At 43.1% G+C, this 19,742-nt stretch overlaps 1 protein-coding gene across 1 annotated transcript in view; it reads right to left on the minus strand.

The window, feature by feature from the left end:
- LOC141107520 (class I histocompatibility antigen, F10 alpha chain-like) overlaps positions 1–14,409 on the minus strand; it is a 215,687-nt gene extending 201,278 nt beyond the window's left edge. The window contains exon 1 of the mRNA XM_073598309.1: positions 14,272–14,409. Within this exon, the coding sequence (XP_073454410.1) occupies positions 14,272–14,326 (55 nt within the window). The 5' untranslated portion in view covers positions 14,327–14,409. The remainder of the gene's footprint in view (positions 1–14,271) is intronic.
- Between the last annotated feature and the right edge of the window lie 5,333 nt (positions 14,410–19,742).

The following is a 19,742-nucleotide window of genomic DNA, read 5'->3' on the forward strand; positions in this document are numbered from 1 at the left end:
TAGGCGGCACTGATAGGTGACACTAATGGGCACTGATAGGTGGCACTGGTATGCGGCACTGATGGGCACTCATAGGTGGCACCGATGGGCACTCATAGGCGGCACTGATGGGCACTCATAGGTGGCACTGATGGTTACTTATGGGTGGCACTGATGGGTGGCACGGATGGGTACTGATAGGTGGCACTCATGGACACTGATGGGTGGCACTGATGACACTGATGGGTGGCATTGCTGGGCATCACTGATGTAATTTGTTATATAATGGTGCCAGTCAGTGCCATTTGTGGGCACTGATTGGCACAGATTGGGCACTCATTTGCACATGTGGATGGCCATGGAGTACATACCTGGCCATCCACATGTTACCCCCTTCCTTGTGGTCCTGGCGGCTTCCTTGGTGGTCCAGTGTAGACATCCGAGGGGGGGGGCTGCACTGATAAACAATCAGCGCAGACCCCCCCTGTCAGGAGAGCCGCCGATCGTCTCTCCTCTACTCGCGTCTGTCAGACACGAGTGAGGAAAAGCTGATCCACGCCTTTTCCTGTTTACATAGCGATCAGCCGTGATTGGACACGGCTGATCATGTGGTAAAGAGCCTCCGTCGGAGGCTCTTTACCGAGATCGGTGTAGCGGTGTGTCAGCCGATCTCGGTAAAGAGCGCGTGTATGCTCCATCGGACATTTGTTGTCGGACTTTCCGCCAACAAATGTTGGCTAGCAGGTTCTCAAATTTTCCACCAACAAATGTGTGTTGTCGGATTTTCCGAGCGTGTGTACACAAGTCTGTCGGACAAAAGTCCACGCATGCTCAGAAGCAAGGATGAGCCAGAAGCGGTGGGTCTTGTAAACTAGCGTTCGTAATGGAGAATTAACATTCGTGATGCGGCAAAATATGAAATCTTGAAATGCAGCGCACAATTCTCTTCTTCTTTAATGGTATAATAATGAAGCTGCTTTGCTGGTGATACTGATGGAGTTATTGCAAACACATTTTCAAAGGCTTTTTTTTTTCTAGAGATATCAAGAATAATATTTTTTTTTTCTTTTGGGCAAGTTACCACAACACCATTATCCCGTAGTCTCTTGTCAATTTTATATTGTATTTTTTTAAATGTACCTGCCTACTCCCAAACTGTCATTTGAAGTAAAACACATAGCCAAGTATTATTCTATACAATTTTTTTATTGTGCATTAAAAAAAGTGAATCAACACTCACGGAACTTCTACTAACACGAAATTAGCAGAAGGAGCCCAAAGGGTGGCGCTAAAGAGCTGAAAAAATATGTAGTACGTCACTACGTTCGTAATTGTTGGCCAACATTTGTGCGACCGTGTGTATGCAAGACAGGTTTGAGCCAACAACCTTCGGACAAAAATCCTAGGTTTTGTTGGTGGAAAGTCCGATCGAGTGTACGGGGCATAAGATACATGCACACTGGCTTAAAAAAACGTTGCTTCTAAAGGGGTTTTATGTTCTGCCTATAGAAGCAGCTCAAGGTTATCCTATGTGTCCATACACATTAGGACGTTAAGAGGCATATTTTGAGTTTAATGTTTAGAGGCAGAAAAAAACCCTTCCAGTTCGTGTTTCTCATTGGAGCTTGGAGGGAGAAAAAAACCTTAAAACTCTCCTAAACTCGTCTAAACTTTGTACAAAAAATGCTCTATATGAGTGGATTTTACTCCAAAGAGAACAGACATTTTTTTTTAAGGCCAGTGTGCATGGAGTTTTAATGCACTGAACTAAATGGTGTAGGTTTCTATGTACACATAAATATATATATATAAAAAAAAGTATATATATATATATATATATATATATATATATATATATATATATATATATATATATATATATATATATATATATATATATTATTATATGAGATTTATATAGCACCAACAGTTTACGCAGCGCTTTACAATGTATAAGGGGGACAACACAATTACAGTACAGTTCAATACAAAAGGTACAGGGGGGCCCGGCTCGTAGAGCTTACATTCTAAAGGGAGGGGGTGGTGGTACAAAAGGTAATAGCTGCAAAGAATGATTTGATGGGGGTGGCTCAGGGACAGTTATGTGGGTGTGGGATAGGCTTCCCTGAATAAATGAGTTTTCAGGGATCTCCTAAAGGTGGACAGGGTAGGGGCTGATCGGATATACTGGCGTAGGGAATTCCAGAGGATGGGAGAGGCTCTGGAGAAGTCCTGAAGGCGAGCATGGGAGGAGTTGTATAGATGGATGGTGCCGCGCTAATCCTATTAAATGAGCTTAAAATTAATAAATTATATAAAGAAACCGGCCTAGAGGGCCACTGATGTAAAAACTAGTGCTATATCTCACTGTGTAAACTAAATATAAATGCAAAAAATGATAAAAAATATAAAATAAATATGTGAATGTGAGCAATAAATAGACAACCTAGATAATCAATCAATGTCTACCGTGATTAACCATAAATATGACTGTTCCAATCAAAAAATAAATATAATAAATGAAATAAAATAAAATTAAATAATTGTCAATCACAAATCAGCAAAGTGCATAGTGCCAACACTGTGCAATCTAGATATCTAAATCATAAAGTGACTATATATTGTGAAACAGCAAATTTTCCATAAAGTGCAGACGTGCAAACAAATATAACAGTAATGTGCAAATAATGACTCCAAAAATGAACGGTAATGAATTGAATGTCCTAAAAAATGAATGTCCTACAAGAATAAAAAACGAGGGGCAATCACACAGGAAAACCGTCCATAATCTTAAATACAATCTTGTGACTTATGGTGCTGGCATGCGCATGTAGCAGTTAAAGTGCCTGGTGATTCAAAATTCCATGCAGCTTCTTGTGTAAATCCTCCAGTAAGCAGTGGCCCCTTACCTCACAGGAATGGGGCAACAGCGTGTGGCCAAACTGGCGCTTTAATTTTTTCACCTAGCGGCTCCTACGTGTTCCTCACCGTCCTGGGATGGAATTCCCTCAGGTATGGTCCAGGGGGGTGTTTAAAAATAGGGATAAAGGAACCCAATAGTGTAACTCCGTTTTAAAATTAACAACGTTTATTAGGCAAAAAACAGCAGGTACTCACATCTACAATGAATGGTAAGGTGTTTGTATCCAACGAGCGGCGAGCTCGTAGCTTTCTTTCAGTATATCCAGCCTATCCTGTCCCTATGCGTGACGTCACACCACACGTGACTTCTTCAGGGGATCCCCTGAAGAAGTCACGTGTGGTGTGACGTCACGCGTAGGGACAGGATAGGCTGGATATACTGAAAGAAAGCTACGAGCTCGCCGCTCGTTGGATACAAACACCTTACCATTCATTGTAGATGTGAGTACCTGCTGTTTTTTGCCTAATAAACGTTGTTAATTTTAAAACGGAGTTACACTATTGGGTTCCTTTATCCCTATTTTTAAACACCCCCCTGGACCATACCTGAGGGAATTCCATCCCAGGACGGTGAGGAACACGTAGGAGCCGCTAGGTGAAAAAATTAAAGCGCCAGTTTGGCCACACGCTGTTGCCCCATTCCTGTGAGGTAAGGGGCCACTGCTTACTGGAGGATTTACACAAGAAGCTGCATGGAATTTTGAATCACCAGGCACTTTAACTGCTACATGCGCATGCCAGCACCATAAGTCACAAGATTGTATTTAAGATTATGGACGGTTTTCCTGTGTGATTGCCCCTCGTTTTTTATTCTTGTAGGACATTCATTTTTTAGGACATTCAATTTATTACCGTTCATTTTTGGAGTCATTATTTGCACATTACTGTTATATTTGTTTGCACGTCTGCACTTTATGGAAAATTTGCTGTTTCACAATATATAGTCACTTTATGATTTAGATATTTAGATTGCACAGTGTTGGCACTATGCACTTTGCTGATTTGTGATTGACAATTATTTAATTTTATTTTATTTCATTTATTATATTTATTTTTTGATTGGAACAGTCATATTTATGGTTAATCACGGTAGACATTGATTGATTATCTAGGTTGTCTATTTATTGCTCACATTCACATATTTATTTTATATTTTTTATCATTTTTTGCATTTATATTTAGTTTACACAGTGAGATATAGCACTAGTTTTTACATCAGTGGCCCTCTAGGCCGGTTTCTTTATATAATTTATTAATTTTAAGCTCATTTAATAGGATTAGCGCGGCACCATCCATCTATACAACATTTATATAGGCCTAGTGATACCTAATAGGTGCGTGCAGCTGTTCCACCTTTAGCTAATTCCATATCCGATAGCGCAGGAATATTCTTTTGTACAATTGAGCATGGGAGGAGGTAACAAGGGAGCTAGAGAGCAGGAGGTCCTGGGAGGAGCGGAGGGGGCAATTATATATATATATATATATATATATATAAAAACATATATAGAACCTGAAGACCACGTCACACTAGTTATTCTGAAGCTTTTCACAACCCGCCTATAAAACAATCGTTAAGCATCAATTTACCTTCTATGGTGTTACCTGAACCAGTACAATGTCGCTCCATTGCTTCTTTCTCACTGGTGATTTCTGTCCTCCATTATTTCATTCAGTGATGAAGTGACATCCATGAGATAAAGTGGCAGTTATACTAATTCTGCAGCTAGTGTGAGATTAGGAGCCTGAAATGAATTATTATGCCGCGTACACACGGTCGGACTTTTCAATCGGACTTGTCTGACAGACGCCGACGGACCAAATCCGCCGAACAATCTGATCGTGTGTGGGCTTCACCGGACCTTCAGCGGACTTTTCCAGTCGCAAATCTGACAGACTTTAGATTTGGACCTTGCTTCACATCTTTACGTCGTAACTCCGCTGGAGCCAGAAATCCGCTCGTCTGTATGCTAGTCTGACGGACAAAAACCCACTCTAGGGCAGCTATTGACTACTGGCTATCAACTTCCTTATTTTAGTCCAGTGTACCTCATCACGTACGAATCCGTCGGACTTTGGTGTGATCGTGTGTAGGCAAGTCCGTTCGTTAGAAAGTCCATTGAAAGTCCGTCAAAAGTCCGTTGAAAGTCTGTCGGACGGGCTGTCGGACTTTTGTAGCTGAACAGTCTGACTGTGTGTACGCGGCATAAGAGTGTTCTCCCACAGAGATCAGAGCTTTTTTTTTAGTTATTTAGAGATTTTTTTTTATAAAACCAAAATAAATTTAAATGTTTAATCTAGACAAAGCTTTGTTGTTGTTTTAGATATATTGGGGACGGTTCTAGGCACTGTGTCTTCCTTTAGGGCTTTTTTTCTCAGAGAATAGGTGAAGGTACTCCCCCTTCCAAGTCACCCCTTGTCTCCATCCCTTACCCACCTCCGAGTATTGTCCCTTGGCTCTACTCCCTACTCACCTCCCAGTACTACTCTTTATAGAGAATACAGAATCAAGTATTATGGTCATTTGTAGGAATGTGTTAATGATAACAAGAAAAGCAGTACAATAGATCTCCTGAACTCAGAAACAATAGACCCCCCACAACAAACATCCCCCATCAGCAATAGATCCCTCCAGACACAATAGATTCCCTCAACACTGGAGCCTCAGCAACAATATAGCCCCACAGCAACAATAGATCCCCAGCAGCCTGCATAAGTAGACTCCTCCCTCAACAGTAGATTCCTCCCAGCAACAACCCGCCCAACAACATAACACACCCCCAGCAACAATAGACCCCCATCAACAGTACACAACAATAGATCTCCCAGAAGCCTGCATAAGTAGACTCCCCCCTCAACAGTAGATCCCTACCAGGAACAATTGATCCCTCAGCAACATAAGACCCCATGCAATAATATATCCCCCACCAGCAAAAACAGACCCCCCAGCAACATTAGATCCCCCAACAATAGAGCCCCCCAGCAACAATAGATCCCCCAGTAGCCAGCATCAATAGACTCTCCAGCACCCATTGGCATTACATACATTTAGCACTGCATTCCCGCTGAAAAAATCCCTGGTCTTCCTGTATGGTGACTGTCACGAATTCACACCCCAACGGCTACTAACTAACCACGACGTGCGTTCCGTGACCGGGGTATATGAGGAACTAAGGGAATAAGGGGGAACTTATACTGCGCATGTAAGACTGGCTGCAGTACTTTCACAGCCTACACTACCTTTGGCCACCACTAGAGGGAGACTCCACTCCAATCCAGCTAGCTGACCACACACAGGCAGATACAAATCTTACATACAATCTGGTGCACTCTAAGGGTTGGGGAGCAGTCTAGCAATTACTATACACTTCTAGGGTTCCTCCAGCTATCCTGCAAGCTTGAACCCCGGTGTTAATCACTCTTCCCACTGTCCCCACACCCACACACCAGACACACAATAAACGATAGCCTGCCACCACCCAACAGTTTGTCCGCAGACTGGTCTGCTGAGCCACCACACACACACAGATCTCTGTCTGGAAGATCTGTTAGCTTACAATCTGCATGCAATCTGCCAACACACAGTGCAATTGCATACCGATTGATACGTAACTTAAACCGAGTACTTAGGCACTAAAATACAACAACCTCTCCAGAGATATGAGTCCTAGCTTAGTACACAGAAGTCACTTATTAATTTTATCATTTAATATCCCGAAAGTGGGCAGTGCATATAAGATATACAAAGAAAAAAGATTTACCAAAAAAGATACAAAGAATGCAGAAAGACACACAACTGGCAATTTGCTATGAAAATAAAAAGGGATAAAAACAGAAATAAACTTTACCCAAGTCTATTCGTTAGTAGAAGCATACTGGAACATGTGGGAACTCCCCAGTTTCGAACTGGCTTTGTGGAAGAACAATGTCCATATCTCAGGCTACCCAATTTATTGAAATATGGATGCGGGCTGGACTTTAGCCCTTGGCCAATCAACCCTGGGGGGGTGTTCCTGTCTCAGCCCACAAATGTTTTGTGTTCTGAAATGACCAGAGTCAAATTGGCCCAGAATGGCGCTGATTGCTGGGTCATGAATAGGATTTCCGATACCAGCGCATCATGCCGATCGCAACAGTACCAATCACTGCCTGCCTGCCGCAATCAGGCGCCATATAACGGTTTTGTGTGGTTCTCCAGGATTCCACACCTGCTAAACATACAGAGTCACATGTAAACGTAACCCATCAGGTGTACGATCACAAGGAATTATTTTCATCTCTCTGCCGTTAATATTTTAGCTTTTATGAGAGATAAAAATGGTTCCTTAGATCTCTTGATTTTAATCAAAGCTTACAGACTGTCCGGAGCCTTGTGAATGCCCCCTGCAGATCCGTGTGGCCAAGATGACTAGCAGATTTCTTTGAGCCTCAGGAAGCTGGCAATCTATGTTTACTCTAATGGGAACTTTTATTGGCATCTAGGTGTCACATTGATCCTAGAAAAAATCTGTCCTTTTCAAATGCTAATGAAAGAACATATGTGCATGACTGACATAGAATACTATATTTCTAATAACCCAGAATTAAACTACATCTACAATTACACTACTACAGATCACACCACATCTAGTTAAGGCAAAACTATCCTACGCTTATATTTTCGTCACATCTCCCCCTTCCAGATGACGCACAGCTGAGCCTAAACGGGTCAGCTAACGCGTCTGCATGGAAGATTCCCTAAGATGGGGGGTGAAGGTTCCCCCAACTGAAGCTTGGCACCACCGACATTTCAGCCTGTCCCTTTGCAGATAGGAGAGGGCGACCGCACCCCTCTCTGACTGATCCTAACGGGTCTGGATCAGGATTGGCCAGTAGATTGCCCTGCGGATCCACTTCATCCACTGGCCACTGACTACCTACTGAAAGGGTACAGGCAAATTTGTCATTGTGTGTTGTCAGCATTCTCAGCCATTGGCCCTGGCCATCTGGTAGTACTCTATGAGCTACCACACCCAGATGTTTGAGCCTGGCATAAGGCCGTCCCTGGGTGATCTGGGCCTGGTTCCATGACCTGGGTACCAGGGCCTCCACTCTTTGGCCTGTCTCCCACACTTTTTCTCGTTCTGCCTCAACAGAAGGCCTGCCAGCACAACCCCTGAATTCCTCTACGCTGACACCAAACATATCAGCCTGTAGGAACGCAGTGCCATCAGCTGCAGCCTCTGAGAGAGCAGATTCAGATGGGGTCAGTTTTCCCCCATAATCCTGTGGTTCTTCCCCTGTTATGCACAGCAACGAATCCTCAAACATGGTACGCATAGCTGTGGGGACAGAGGATGAAGCCACAAAACACTTTATTCTGCCAGGGGTCATCCTCTGGCCCGTGTCACACTCTCCTACTCTGTCCTCCTCAGCAGAAGGCCTGCCAGCACAACACCTCAGTTCCTCTGGGCTAACATCAGACTTATCAGCCAGAAAGTACCCGGTGTTGTCAGCTGCAGCTGCTGAGATGGTAGGCCCTGATGGGGCCAAATTTTCCCTGTCACCCTGTAACATTCCCTCTGTGACACACAGCAACGAATCCGCAATAGCAGTACTCGCAACTGTGGTGACAGAGGAGAAGATCACAGAAGACTGAATTCCACCGGAGGTTGTCCTTTGACCCACATCCCATACTCCTACTCCATCCTCAGCAGAGCATCTGTTGGCACAACACCTGAGTTCTTCTGGGCTGGCAACAAATGTATCATCCCCTAAGAAATCAGTGCTGTCAGCTGCAACTGCCAAGGGAGTAGAGTCAGATTGGATCAGATTTGCCCCCTCACCCTGTGGTCTTCCCTCTGTGATGCACAGCCCAGAATCCACAATGGAAGTACTGGTAGCTGTGATGGCAGAGGAGCAAGCCACAGAAGACTTTGCCTCACATAAGGTTACAAGCACACCTTGCTTGTCCTTACCAGGATCTACTGAAACACAGTTTTCCTTTTCAGCAGGTACTTCAAAACATTCCTTTTCTTTACAAGTGGTTACAGAGTCACAGTCCTGTTCCCCATACACCCTCATCCCGCCATCCCCAACTGGCAGTCCATCAGCCAGACCTCTGTACTCCTCCAGGCTGATGTCAATTTTAACAGCCTCAGGGGACTCAGAGCGATCTGCCACAGACGCCAGGGAGACAACAGTGTGAGGGGACCTCAGGCCTGCTTGACCAAGTTCACAAGGGTCCGACCCAGTTGGATTGGGCCCTTTCATAGACAGTCCCTCTGTAGCAGTGGGCAATGACCAGTTCAGGGCAGCCCGGTGGGCCCCGGGAGTCACCACTGCAGCAGAGGGAATGTCTGCACAGCACAGATCATGACTTTTTACATCACACAAAACATTATCAATTTCAGAGTTCATTGTGACTTTAGTTTCCTCTCTGGGCCTTGGCTCCAGAAACCCATTAGGGCCTGGACCTGGCACACAGTCACTAGTCCCCTGACCCTCCCCAGAGTTCCCAAGGTGCACTGAGTCACCCAACAGTACTTTACGTGAATCCGGGGCTTCAGGTGGAGATGCAGGTTTCAGGGGGGATGAATTTGGCTCATAGCGGGCTACCAACTGCACCCGGTCAGTACCCGATAGTACATTACTGGCATCTGCTATGCCTACTTCTCTCACTTTGCTTTTTGATCCTCTGAGCAGAGCAACACAAGCTGTTGGTAACACAGGGATGACTCCTCCAACCCCTGTGATAACTGTGGCTTTCTTTGGGACCACATCCTCATGGCTCCTCGATCCTGAAAGAGCTAGGACATCCGTGGATCCCGTATCTTGGAGTCCGATTGAAACATTATTACCTGCGGTAACCAGCTGCAGGGTATCTGCATGGCCTCTTACATTTGTGGGATCTGCTCTGCCCACTTCTTTCACCTGGCTTTCAGATTCCTGGTTCAACGAAACACAAGCCATAGGCACGGCAGGGATGGCTCCTCCACCTCCTGTGACAACCATGGCTTCCCCTGGGATCACATCCTCACAGCTCCTCAATCCTGGAAGAGCTAGGACATCCTCTGATCCCATAGCTTGGAGTCCAACTGTAACACTGTTACCTGCGGTAACCAGCTGCAGGCTATCCGCATGGCCTCCTACATACGTGGGATCTGCTCTGCCCACTTCTTTCATTTGGCTTTCAGAGTCCAGGTTCAACGAAACACAAGCCATAGGCACGGCAGAGATGGCTCCTCCACCTCCGGTGACAAACATGGCTTCCCCTGGGATCACATCCTCACAGCACCTCAATCCTGGAAGAGCTAGGACATCCTCTGATCCCATACCTCGGAGTCCGACTGTAACGCTGTTACTTGCGGTAACTGGCTGCAGGTTATCCGCTCGGTCTCCTACATTTTCCCCAACAAGCAACACAGTAGGGGGAGCACTTTTCACACTTGCTGGTGGGCTAGGCCTCCTCCTCTTTGGACAAAGGCTCGAGTAATGTCCACCTTGGTTACAGACAAAACACTTCAAGGTTTCCACAGATGTAGGTCTGGCTCTTGTAGTTCTTGATGCAGATGGAGGTGATGTTGCATTTCCATGCTGGATTTGGGTACTGTTCAGTTTGTGCTCTCTCCCTCTTTGCTTCATCTGCTGTAGTGATTTCTTCCGCTGAGAGGGTTTGAGAACAGAATCATGCTGTCTCACACAGTCATCTGGAATGGCACAGTCTCTGGGTTTAGATGCCATGGTGAACTGTTCATGGTCATCCTCTATCAACGCACATAAAAGCTGGGTCCTCGTCTTGCCGACTGTACTGATGCCTCTTAGCTCACAGAGGTCAATCGCGGTCTCTTCGGATTGCCTCTTGTACCAGCATATCATCTCGTGGGTTACCATCTTCAAGTTTTTTGCCCAAATAAAAGATAGAAAAGAAAAAACAAGAGGGGGTGGGGAGCAAATAGCCAAGTATGTCTTCTACAAAACAAAAATTATGCACTGAGTGAGCTTCTGTAGGTCAGTTGCTTCTAACAAGCTTCCAACCTTTAGTACACAGGTTAAATGAATAAACCATGTACTAATGTACTAAGCAAATCCCACTGCTGCCGCCATTCTGTCACGAATTCACACCCCAACGGCTACTAACTAACCGCGACGTGCGTTCCGTGACCGGGGTATATGAGGAACTAAGGGAATAAGGGGGAACTTATACTGCGCATGTAAGACTGGCTGCAGTACTTTCACAGCCTACACTACCTTTGGCCACCACTAGAGGGAGACTCCACTCCAATCCAGCTAGCTGACCACACACAGGCAGATACAAATCTTACATACAATCTGGTGCACTCTAAGGGTTGGGGAGCAGTCTAGCAATTACTATACACTTCTAGGGTTCCTCCAGCTATCCTGCAAGCTTGAACCCCGGTGTTAATCACTCTTCCCACTGTCCCCACACCCACACACCAGACACACAATAAACGATAGCCTGCCACCACCCAACAGTTTGTCCGCAGACTGGTCTGCTGAGCCACCACACACACACAGATCTCTGTCTGGAAGATCTGTTAGCTTACAATCTGCATGCAATCTGCCAACACACAGTGCAATTGCATACCGATTGATACGTAACTTAAACCGAGTACTTAGGCACTAAAATACAACAACCTCTCCAGAGATATGAGTCCTAGCTTAGTACACAGAAGTCACTTATTAATTTTATCATTTAATATCCCGAAAGTGGGCAGTGCATATAAGATATACAAAGAAAAAAGATTTACCAAAAAAGATACAAAGAATGCAGAAAGACACACAACTGGCAATTTGCTATGAAAATAAAAAGGGATAAAAACAGAAATAAACTTTACCCAAGTCTATTCGTTAGTAGAAGCATACTGGAACATGTGGGAACTCCCCAGTTTCGAACTGGCTTTGTGGAAGAACAATGTCCATATCTCAGGCTACCCAATTTATTGAAATATGGATGCGGGCTGGACTTTAGCCCTTGGCCAATCAACCCTGGGGGGGTGTTCCTGTCTCAGCCCACAAATGTTTTGTGTTCTGAAATGACCAGAGTCAAATTGGCCCAGAATGGCGCTGATTGCTGGGTCATGAATAGGATTTCCGATACCAGCGCATCATGCCGATCGCAACAGTACCAATCACTGCCTGCCTGCCGCAATCAGGCGCCATATAACGGTTTTGTGTGGTTCTCCAGGATTCCACACCTGCTAAACATACAGAGTCACATGTAAACGTAACCCATCAGGTGTACGATCACAAGGAATTATTTTCATCTCTCTGCCGTTAATATTTTAGCTTTTATGAGAGATAAAAATGGTTCCTTAGATCTCTTGATTTTAATCAAAGCTTACAGACTGTCCGGAGCCTTGTGAATGCCCCCTGCAGATCCGTGTGGCCAAGATGACTAGCAGATTTCTTTGAGCCTCAGGAAGCTGGCAATCTATGTTTACTCTAATGGGAACTTTTATTGGCATCTAGGTGTCACATTGATCCTAGAAAAAATCTGTCCTTTTCAAATGCTAATGAAAGAACATATGTGCATGACTGACATAGAATACTATATTTCTAATAACCCAGAATTAAACTACATCTACAATTACACTACTACAGATCACACCACATCTAGTTAAGGCAAAACTATCCTACGCTTATATTTTCGTCACAGTGACGCCCATCCCCGTCCCAGTGTCTGCAGTACAGAGAGTGAGGTGAAATCACCCCAGTGGGGTCATAGAAAACAATAAATACCTCAAAATGTTCTAATCCCTCCCCACCCAAAACTAAATGAACAGCCTTTAAATCTCATTCCCCAATAACCCCCCACAGCTCTCACTGATAAATTCAACCACATCTCAGTCTGAGTAAAATCCAAACTGTTTTTTACACGATCAACAAAATGGTTCCCTCGGTTATATTCATATGAAAGAATTCATTTAATTCAAGATGAACAAATATCTAAACTGGACTAGAGACGCTCATACATAGAATGATCAGAGACTTTTTATATATAAACAATCTGATCTAAGAAGTCCTAATAGGCAGAATCACCATAAACTCATATTTGTGTTCTGCCTCCTAACTCTCTGTGATGAGGAAGGACAGCTTTAGACTGGACTCACCTGTGTCTGTATTTTCATCTGTGTCCATAGTCTATGGGGCCACAAATGTCACACCAAACAAAGCGCCTGCTCCTTTATTCAAGTTGCATAGAAGCCCATTACATAAATACGAGCAAGACCTATACCCCATAATGGGATTTATCTAGTAGTGAATTGTCACATGGGTGTGAATGGAGACTTCACAAAAACTGCATATAGAGCACACTCCAGTCATCCACCCATTTACATGAGCCACAAAGTATTAATACTCAAACATAAAATTATTGGTTATATCAGGGGTCTCCAAACATTTCAAACAAAGAGACAGTTTACTGTCCTTCAGACTTTAAGGGGATCGGATTGTGACCATTGAGGGTAAAAAATGTCCCAGGCCCAGAACCAATGAGAATAAACATGGCCTCGGTCTTGGTGGTCAGTGGGAGGAGAAGTAATGCCCAATCATTGGTATTGGGGGGGATAGTACCCTATTGTTGGTGTCAGTGGAAGGAATAGTACCCCGTTGTTGGTGTCAGTGGAAGGAATAGTTCCTCGTTGTTGGTGTCAGTGGGAGGCCTCATATTATTAAGATGAATAGTGCCCCCAGGGCCAGATAAAATCTAGCAAAGGTCTGCAATTTGGAGAGCACTGGGTTAAACCAACAAGTCCTACTTTTCATCACTACTTTCCATTTTTATACTATTTTTTTAAAATTTGGACATTTAAAGGTTGTATGGAATGTTTAGTGCACTATTACATATTTGATTGGTAAATCGTACATTTTATTAGAGGTGTGTACATCAGACCACATAGAGGACACATTGAGGAAGAAAGGAGGACCGAGGAGATAAAGCTGGTCGGAGACAAATGGAAATTCATCTGGTTTATCAGTGACCGCTCACATTTCGATCAGTATGTGGACTTCCCAGTTAAACAGAATGTAAACGTTTGATCAACTTCTGTCAAACAAACAAGTTGAAGAACATTTGTTGATCAGTCTACTGTCAGTGGGGAGTCTCGCTGTCAGAATACGATGTCCTGAGTGGATGGAGGAATCTGTCAGTTGTTTCTTATTTTGTCCAGACCGCTGGCTGAATAAAAAGAAGCCGCCCGTCTATGGCCAGATATAGTCCTATATGAAGGACCGCTGGAAGCTCTGCATTTGTCACCTATTATTTGAAAAGTGTTTGTATAGTAGTGTGTGCAGTACTGATAGATTATAACTCATACACGACATAACACAGACCCTCCACAGCCCCCCATATACCGGCACTGTACTCACCGGAATGGACTCCGATGACAGACACACAGAGGAGTGTGATCACAAAGAGCCTCATTCTTTTCTTTGTACGGAACTCAAACTATTCTGTCGCCTCACCCACTTCTATTTATATTCCATGCAGAAGGAGGCGTGGACTCTGTACACAGGACACTGCTGATTGGATGGTAATTATCTCCTATCCAATAGAAAAAATTCATACACAGATGATCACCAGTAGCTAGGCAGTGGCAGTGTGAAAAGGTAGGCTAGTTGAGGAATAAAATGGGAGAAAGTGAAAGTAAAATGCTGAGATGTCAGACAAACATGATGACAGAGGAGCTCAGGGTGGGGGAATTCCAGATCCTGAGCCATGATCACTGAGCGGGGAGATATGATTGGTTGGCACAGGAACTGAAGCCTTGTGTCTAGCAGCCATTTTGTCATTCGCAGTTCAGAATAGAAAAGACAACTTTTTTTTTCCATTATCATAACATATACAGACACCTGAAACCCAACTCCACACACTTTTTTGTTTAAGTACTGGATAGGGAAAGGAAGTCAGGATTAGATTAGAATTGCTCTCTGTGAGGTTGATTTACTAAAGGCAAATATATTGTGCACTAGAAGTGCACTGCAAGTGAAGGGGCTCTAGATCTGAGGGGAAGCTCTGCTGATTTCTATCATCCAATCATGTGCAAGCAAAAATGCATTTTTTGATTTTCTTTGCATGTTTCCCTCATATCTAGAGGACCTGCATTAGCAGTGCACAGACCATTTACCTTTAGTAAATCAACCCCTGTGTCTCTCTTCAGGTGGAAGTAAAGTAAAATCTTTGCTTCCTGTATCCCAGATAGGAAGGATAACTGGCCACAAATGTGTGGCAGTGTGGAATTGTAAGTCTTGATAACTTGCTGCACATTCACTGGCAAGTTGTACACTTGCTGAGCACTTGAAGCACAAGTTCTAGTTGACATTTTTCAAATTTGTAGCAAATTTGCGTGGCAAGTCTCCAGCAAAGTTGCAGTGGTGAGTCTACAGTAAGAGCTCTGTAAGTCACAGTGACCCCCTGTGGTGGGATGACAATTGCACAAAATAACTGAACCAGAACTTGCAGCAGACTTGCAAAATGTTTGCAAAGAAAGAGAGGTCCAGAGTAAAACATGCAGGAATGCTGTCTCCTATGGCAACAGTCTTTAACAGTTCCTAACTCAAACGTAACAGTTCCTTCAGCTTCACTACAACTGCCTCTTGTAGTTCTTCAACACTGAGCTCCCCATCTCTCACTAGACCCTCTGATTCACTGACTCTGAATCCCTTGAGCTCCTCCAAGATTTGCGCTGGTATCTTCCTCAAGCTTCACCCCTGCATCCTTGCTGGGTGCCTAGCTTGGCACTCCAGATACTTCTCAAGCTTCACCCCTGCTAACCGACTCAGTCCCTGGCTTGACTCACAAGGCTGCTCTGTAAGTGTCTCCTCCGCGGGTTGGGTCCCTGACTTGATTACTGCTTGAAGTTTCCCGATTCTCCACCGTGCCCTTTCGGTGAGAATGTGGTTCCGGTACTTGCTTTAGTTACTCACTGTGGTTTCTGGTAAAGGTGGTTGGTCCCTTTGTGGGGACAGCTTCCCTTCTATTTCTGATCACTGACAGGCTCTCTGGCCAGCAGAATCCTCACTTCTGGTTGGACTGCAAGCCGCAATCCCAACCCTACGCAGCTCTCTTACTTGTGGATAGGCCCTCACACAGCCTAGCAGTCAGATGCCCCCGGGATAGGCCCAATTTCCGGCCTAGCAGCCCAGGGGAACACGACACACATGCACCCAGACAGCCGTCCGGGTGGCACAGATCACCCGACCTTACGCGAATATATAGGATCTCCCAGCAGGCATGGGGATTCAAGAAAACCCCTGCGCATTGGCTGAGATGCCCCATCTATCCATAACCTGACCTTGGGTTACCCTTCTCATATCTAGTACCACCAAGTACCCGGCCACCTAGTGGTAGAAGAGAAAAGTGCAACAAGGCCAAACTTAGGGAGAAATCAATAGATCTCTAGAAATCAACCAGGATAACTACTTCTGGTAAATAAATTTGTGAGGAGCATCCCTGACTAAATCCCAGGGTGCTACATCTTCAAAAGTACAGCGCAAATATTATCATCACATTTTGACTAAAATATCTATCTTCAACTGTGATTTATTGAAATAAACATATATTAAACTAAAATACCTAGTCAAATTTTCTTAAAATAATTGTACATGTGCTCCATGCTATACCAAAAAAAAAATCCACAAAATTATCTTCATATAAGTTAATGTGTAAAATCCATTATTTTAACGTTCATAATAAAGTGCACAAATCTTCAGCTTTGTGTCTGCGTGACTCTTATCCAATATACACCATTTGTGCTCTATCACTTGTCACACCATCCACTTACCTATGGACATTAACCTATACAGTAAATAGGTCACTGTGTGCATTATCTTTTAATAGGACATTACTGTTTTATGCACTATAGCACTTTATGATCCACGTCTGTGGCACCGTATTTATATCTTTTAAGTGTTTTTTATTATTTGTATTTTTCTTTGGAGTGTGACGCATATCACAGATTACATTATCACAGCAACGAAGGATTTTATTCAATATATTTTTTTGCTATATTATGTTATTTTCTATCACGTTCTATATATTATATATATATATATATATATATATATATATATATATATATATATATATATATATATATATACGTATGTATGTATATATGTATGTATTTCTGTTCTATTATTGCAATGTTGGCACTTTAAGATTCATTGTTGGGAAGAATATTAGGAGATAGCGCAGCATAGTAATTTTTAATTTATACATATTATGCCATACTTAGCCATACTCAGCCATACCCAGCCATACTCAGCCATACCCAGCCATATACTCAGCAATACCCAGCCATACTCAGCCATACCCAGCAATACTCAGCCATACCCAGCCATACTTAGCCATACTCAGCCATACCCAGCCATACTCAGCAATACCCAGCAATACCCAGCCATACTCATCCATACTCAGCCATACTCATCCATACCCAGCCATACAACATCCATGCCACTACAGTGCCCATCAGTGCCACTACAGTGCCAGTGTCTCACAAAAGTGTAATAGGTAGTCAAATTTAATTTGACATTTATGCCCCTAGAACACCTGATGGTGCTCCCTGCATGTTACGCCTCTGTATGTAGCCAGGCTGTGGAAAAGTCTCCCACATGTGGTATCACCATACTCAGGAGGAGTAGGAGAATCTATTTTGGGGTGTAATTTTTGGTATGTACATGCCATGTGTTAGAAATATTGTATAAATGAACAACTTTGTGTAAAAAAAATGCGTTTTCATTTTCTTTCCACATTTTTCAAAAACTTGTAGAAAAAAATGACATGTTCAAAAGACTCATTATGCCTCAAAGATTATACGTTGGAGTGTTTTCTTTCCAAAATGTGGTAATTTTGGGCGTTTCCATTGTTCTGGTGCTCCAGGGCCTTCAAAAGTGCAAGAGGTAGTCAAGAAATTATATGTGTAATTTATGCTCCTAGAACACCTGGAGGTGCTCCCTGCATGTTGGGCCTCTGTATGTGGCCAAGCTGTGTAAAAGTCTCACACATGTGGTATCACCATACTCAGGAGAAGTAGTAGAATGTGTTTTGGGGTGTAATTTGTGGTATGCATGTGCTATGTGTGAGAAATAACCTGCCAATATGACAAATTTGTGAAAAAAAATCTTGATTTTGCAAAGAATTGTGGGAAAAAATGACAACTTCAAAAAACTCACCATGCCTCTTACTAAATACCTTGGATTGTCTACTTTACAAAAAGGGGTCATTTGGGGGGTATTTGTACTTTCCTGGCTTGTTAGGGTCTAAAGAAATGAGATAGACCGTCAGTACTTCAGGTGTGATCAATTTTCAGAGATTGGCACCATAGCTTGTGGACTCTATAACTTTCACACAGACCAAATAATATCCACTGATTTGGGTTATTTTTACCAAAGATATGTAGCAGTATTAATTTTGGCCAAAATTTATGAAGGAAAGTAATTTGCAAAATTTTATAACAGAAATTAAGAAAAATTCTTTATTTTACAGAATTTTTCAGTCTTTTCTTTTATAGCACAAAAAATAAAAAACCCAGCAGTGATTAAATACCACCAAAAGAAAGCTTTATTTGTGTGAAAAAAAGGACAAAAATGTCATATGGGTACAATGTTGCATATAATTGTCATTCAAAATGTAAGAGCACCGAAAGCTGAAAATTGGTCTGGTTAAGGAGGGGGTTTAAGTGCCCAGTGAGCAAGTGATTAAAGGGACAGGATCCATTTTTTTTTTATTTTTAGGTTAACAAACGCTTTAAGAATCGAACAGACATCCAAAGTGGAAGGTTTGTGCACTTTATTATGAACGTTAGAATAATGAATTTTACACATTAACTTATATGAAGATAATTTAGTGGAATTTTTGGTATAGCATGGCATGTACAATTATTTCAGGGAAATTTGAGTATGTATTTCAGTTAGATGTGTTTATTTCAGTTGATCACAGTGGAAAATGGATATTTTTAGTCAAAATCATCAAAAAAACTGATGAGAAGTCACAGAAAATAGATATTCCCAGATAACCCCAAACTGCTCTGATCCTGGGCAGCCTTTAAACAAATGATGATTGGAAACTGAAGTTTAAATATAATTTGAGCAGTTAATGGATTTGAAGTTTTTCTTTTATAGGTTCCAAAATCTGTGGTGTTGTACACCAGTTTGGATCTTCAATCAAGCTGTGGTCTCTCCTCCTTCCCTTTGTTGTGGCTCTAACTTTTTTGGGTTATTGTTGCCCTCATTTGTGGGTGCACAGTGTTTATGGTGGTACCTGTTAGTTGGTACAGTTACTTGGTGCTCAAGTCCTGAAAGACTGAGCAGGTGGTTTGGTTAAAGTTTTTAACTGTGGTATTGGTCTCCTATCAGCTCTTCAGCTGCTGTGGAACTACAAGAACCAACATTTCCCTAAACTACCAGAGCAGAACATGGGATTCAAGCAAAACCCATCCCCAGCTGCCAAGTACAATATTAATCAGGAGAACCCTTGATGGACAGAACACATTGTGCTGTGTAGCCCGCTTTTGGGTGTTAAGAAAAATGGCCCTCCCAAACAGGATATTGTGCTAAACCTGTAGGTAAAAAAGAGAACCAGAACCTGCGCTAAGTGGAAAGTGGGTTTGATAAAGTTGGCAGTTCCAGGGAATCTCCACCATACATGGCCTATTGTTGGATACATCAGTTAAAGTAATATTAAAGGCAAGGTTTTTTCTTTTGTTTTAAAATAACAAACATATTATACCGTGTAATGGTTTTGTACAGAGCAGCCCCAATCCCCCTCTTCTCAGGTCCCCCGCTGGTGTTCCTGGCCCCTCCCTCTTGCCGAGTATCCCCACAGCAAACAGCTTGCTGTG

Source organism: Aquarana catesbeiana, linkage group LG09, assembly GCF_042186555.1.
Source record: "Aquarana catesbeiana isolate 2022-GZ linkage group LG09, ASM4218655v1, whole genome shotgun sequence".
Classification (NCBI taxonomy): Eukaryota; Metazoa; Chordata; class Amphibia; order Anura; family Ranidae; genus Aquarana; species Aquarana catesbeiana.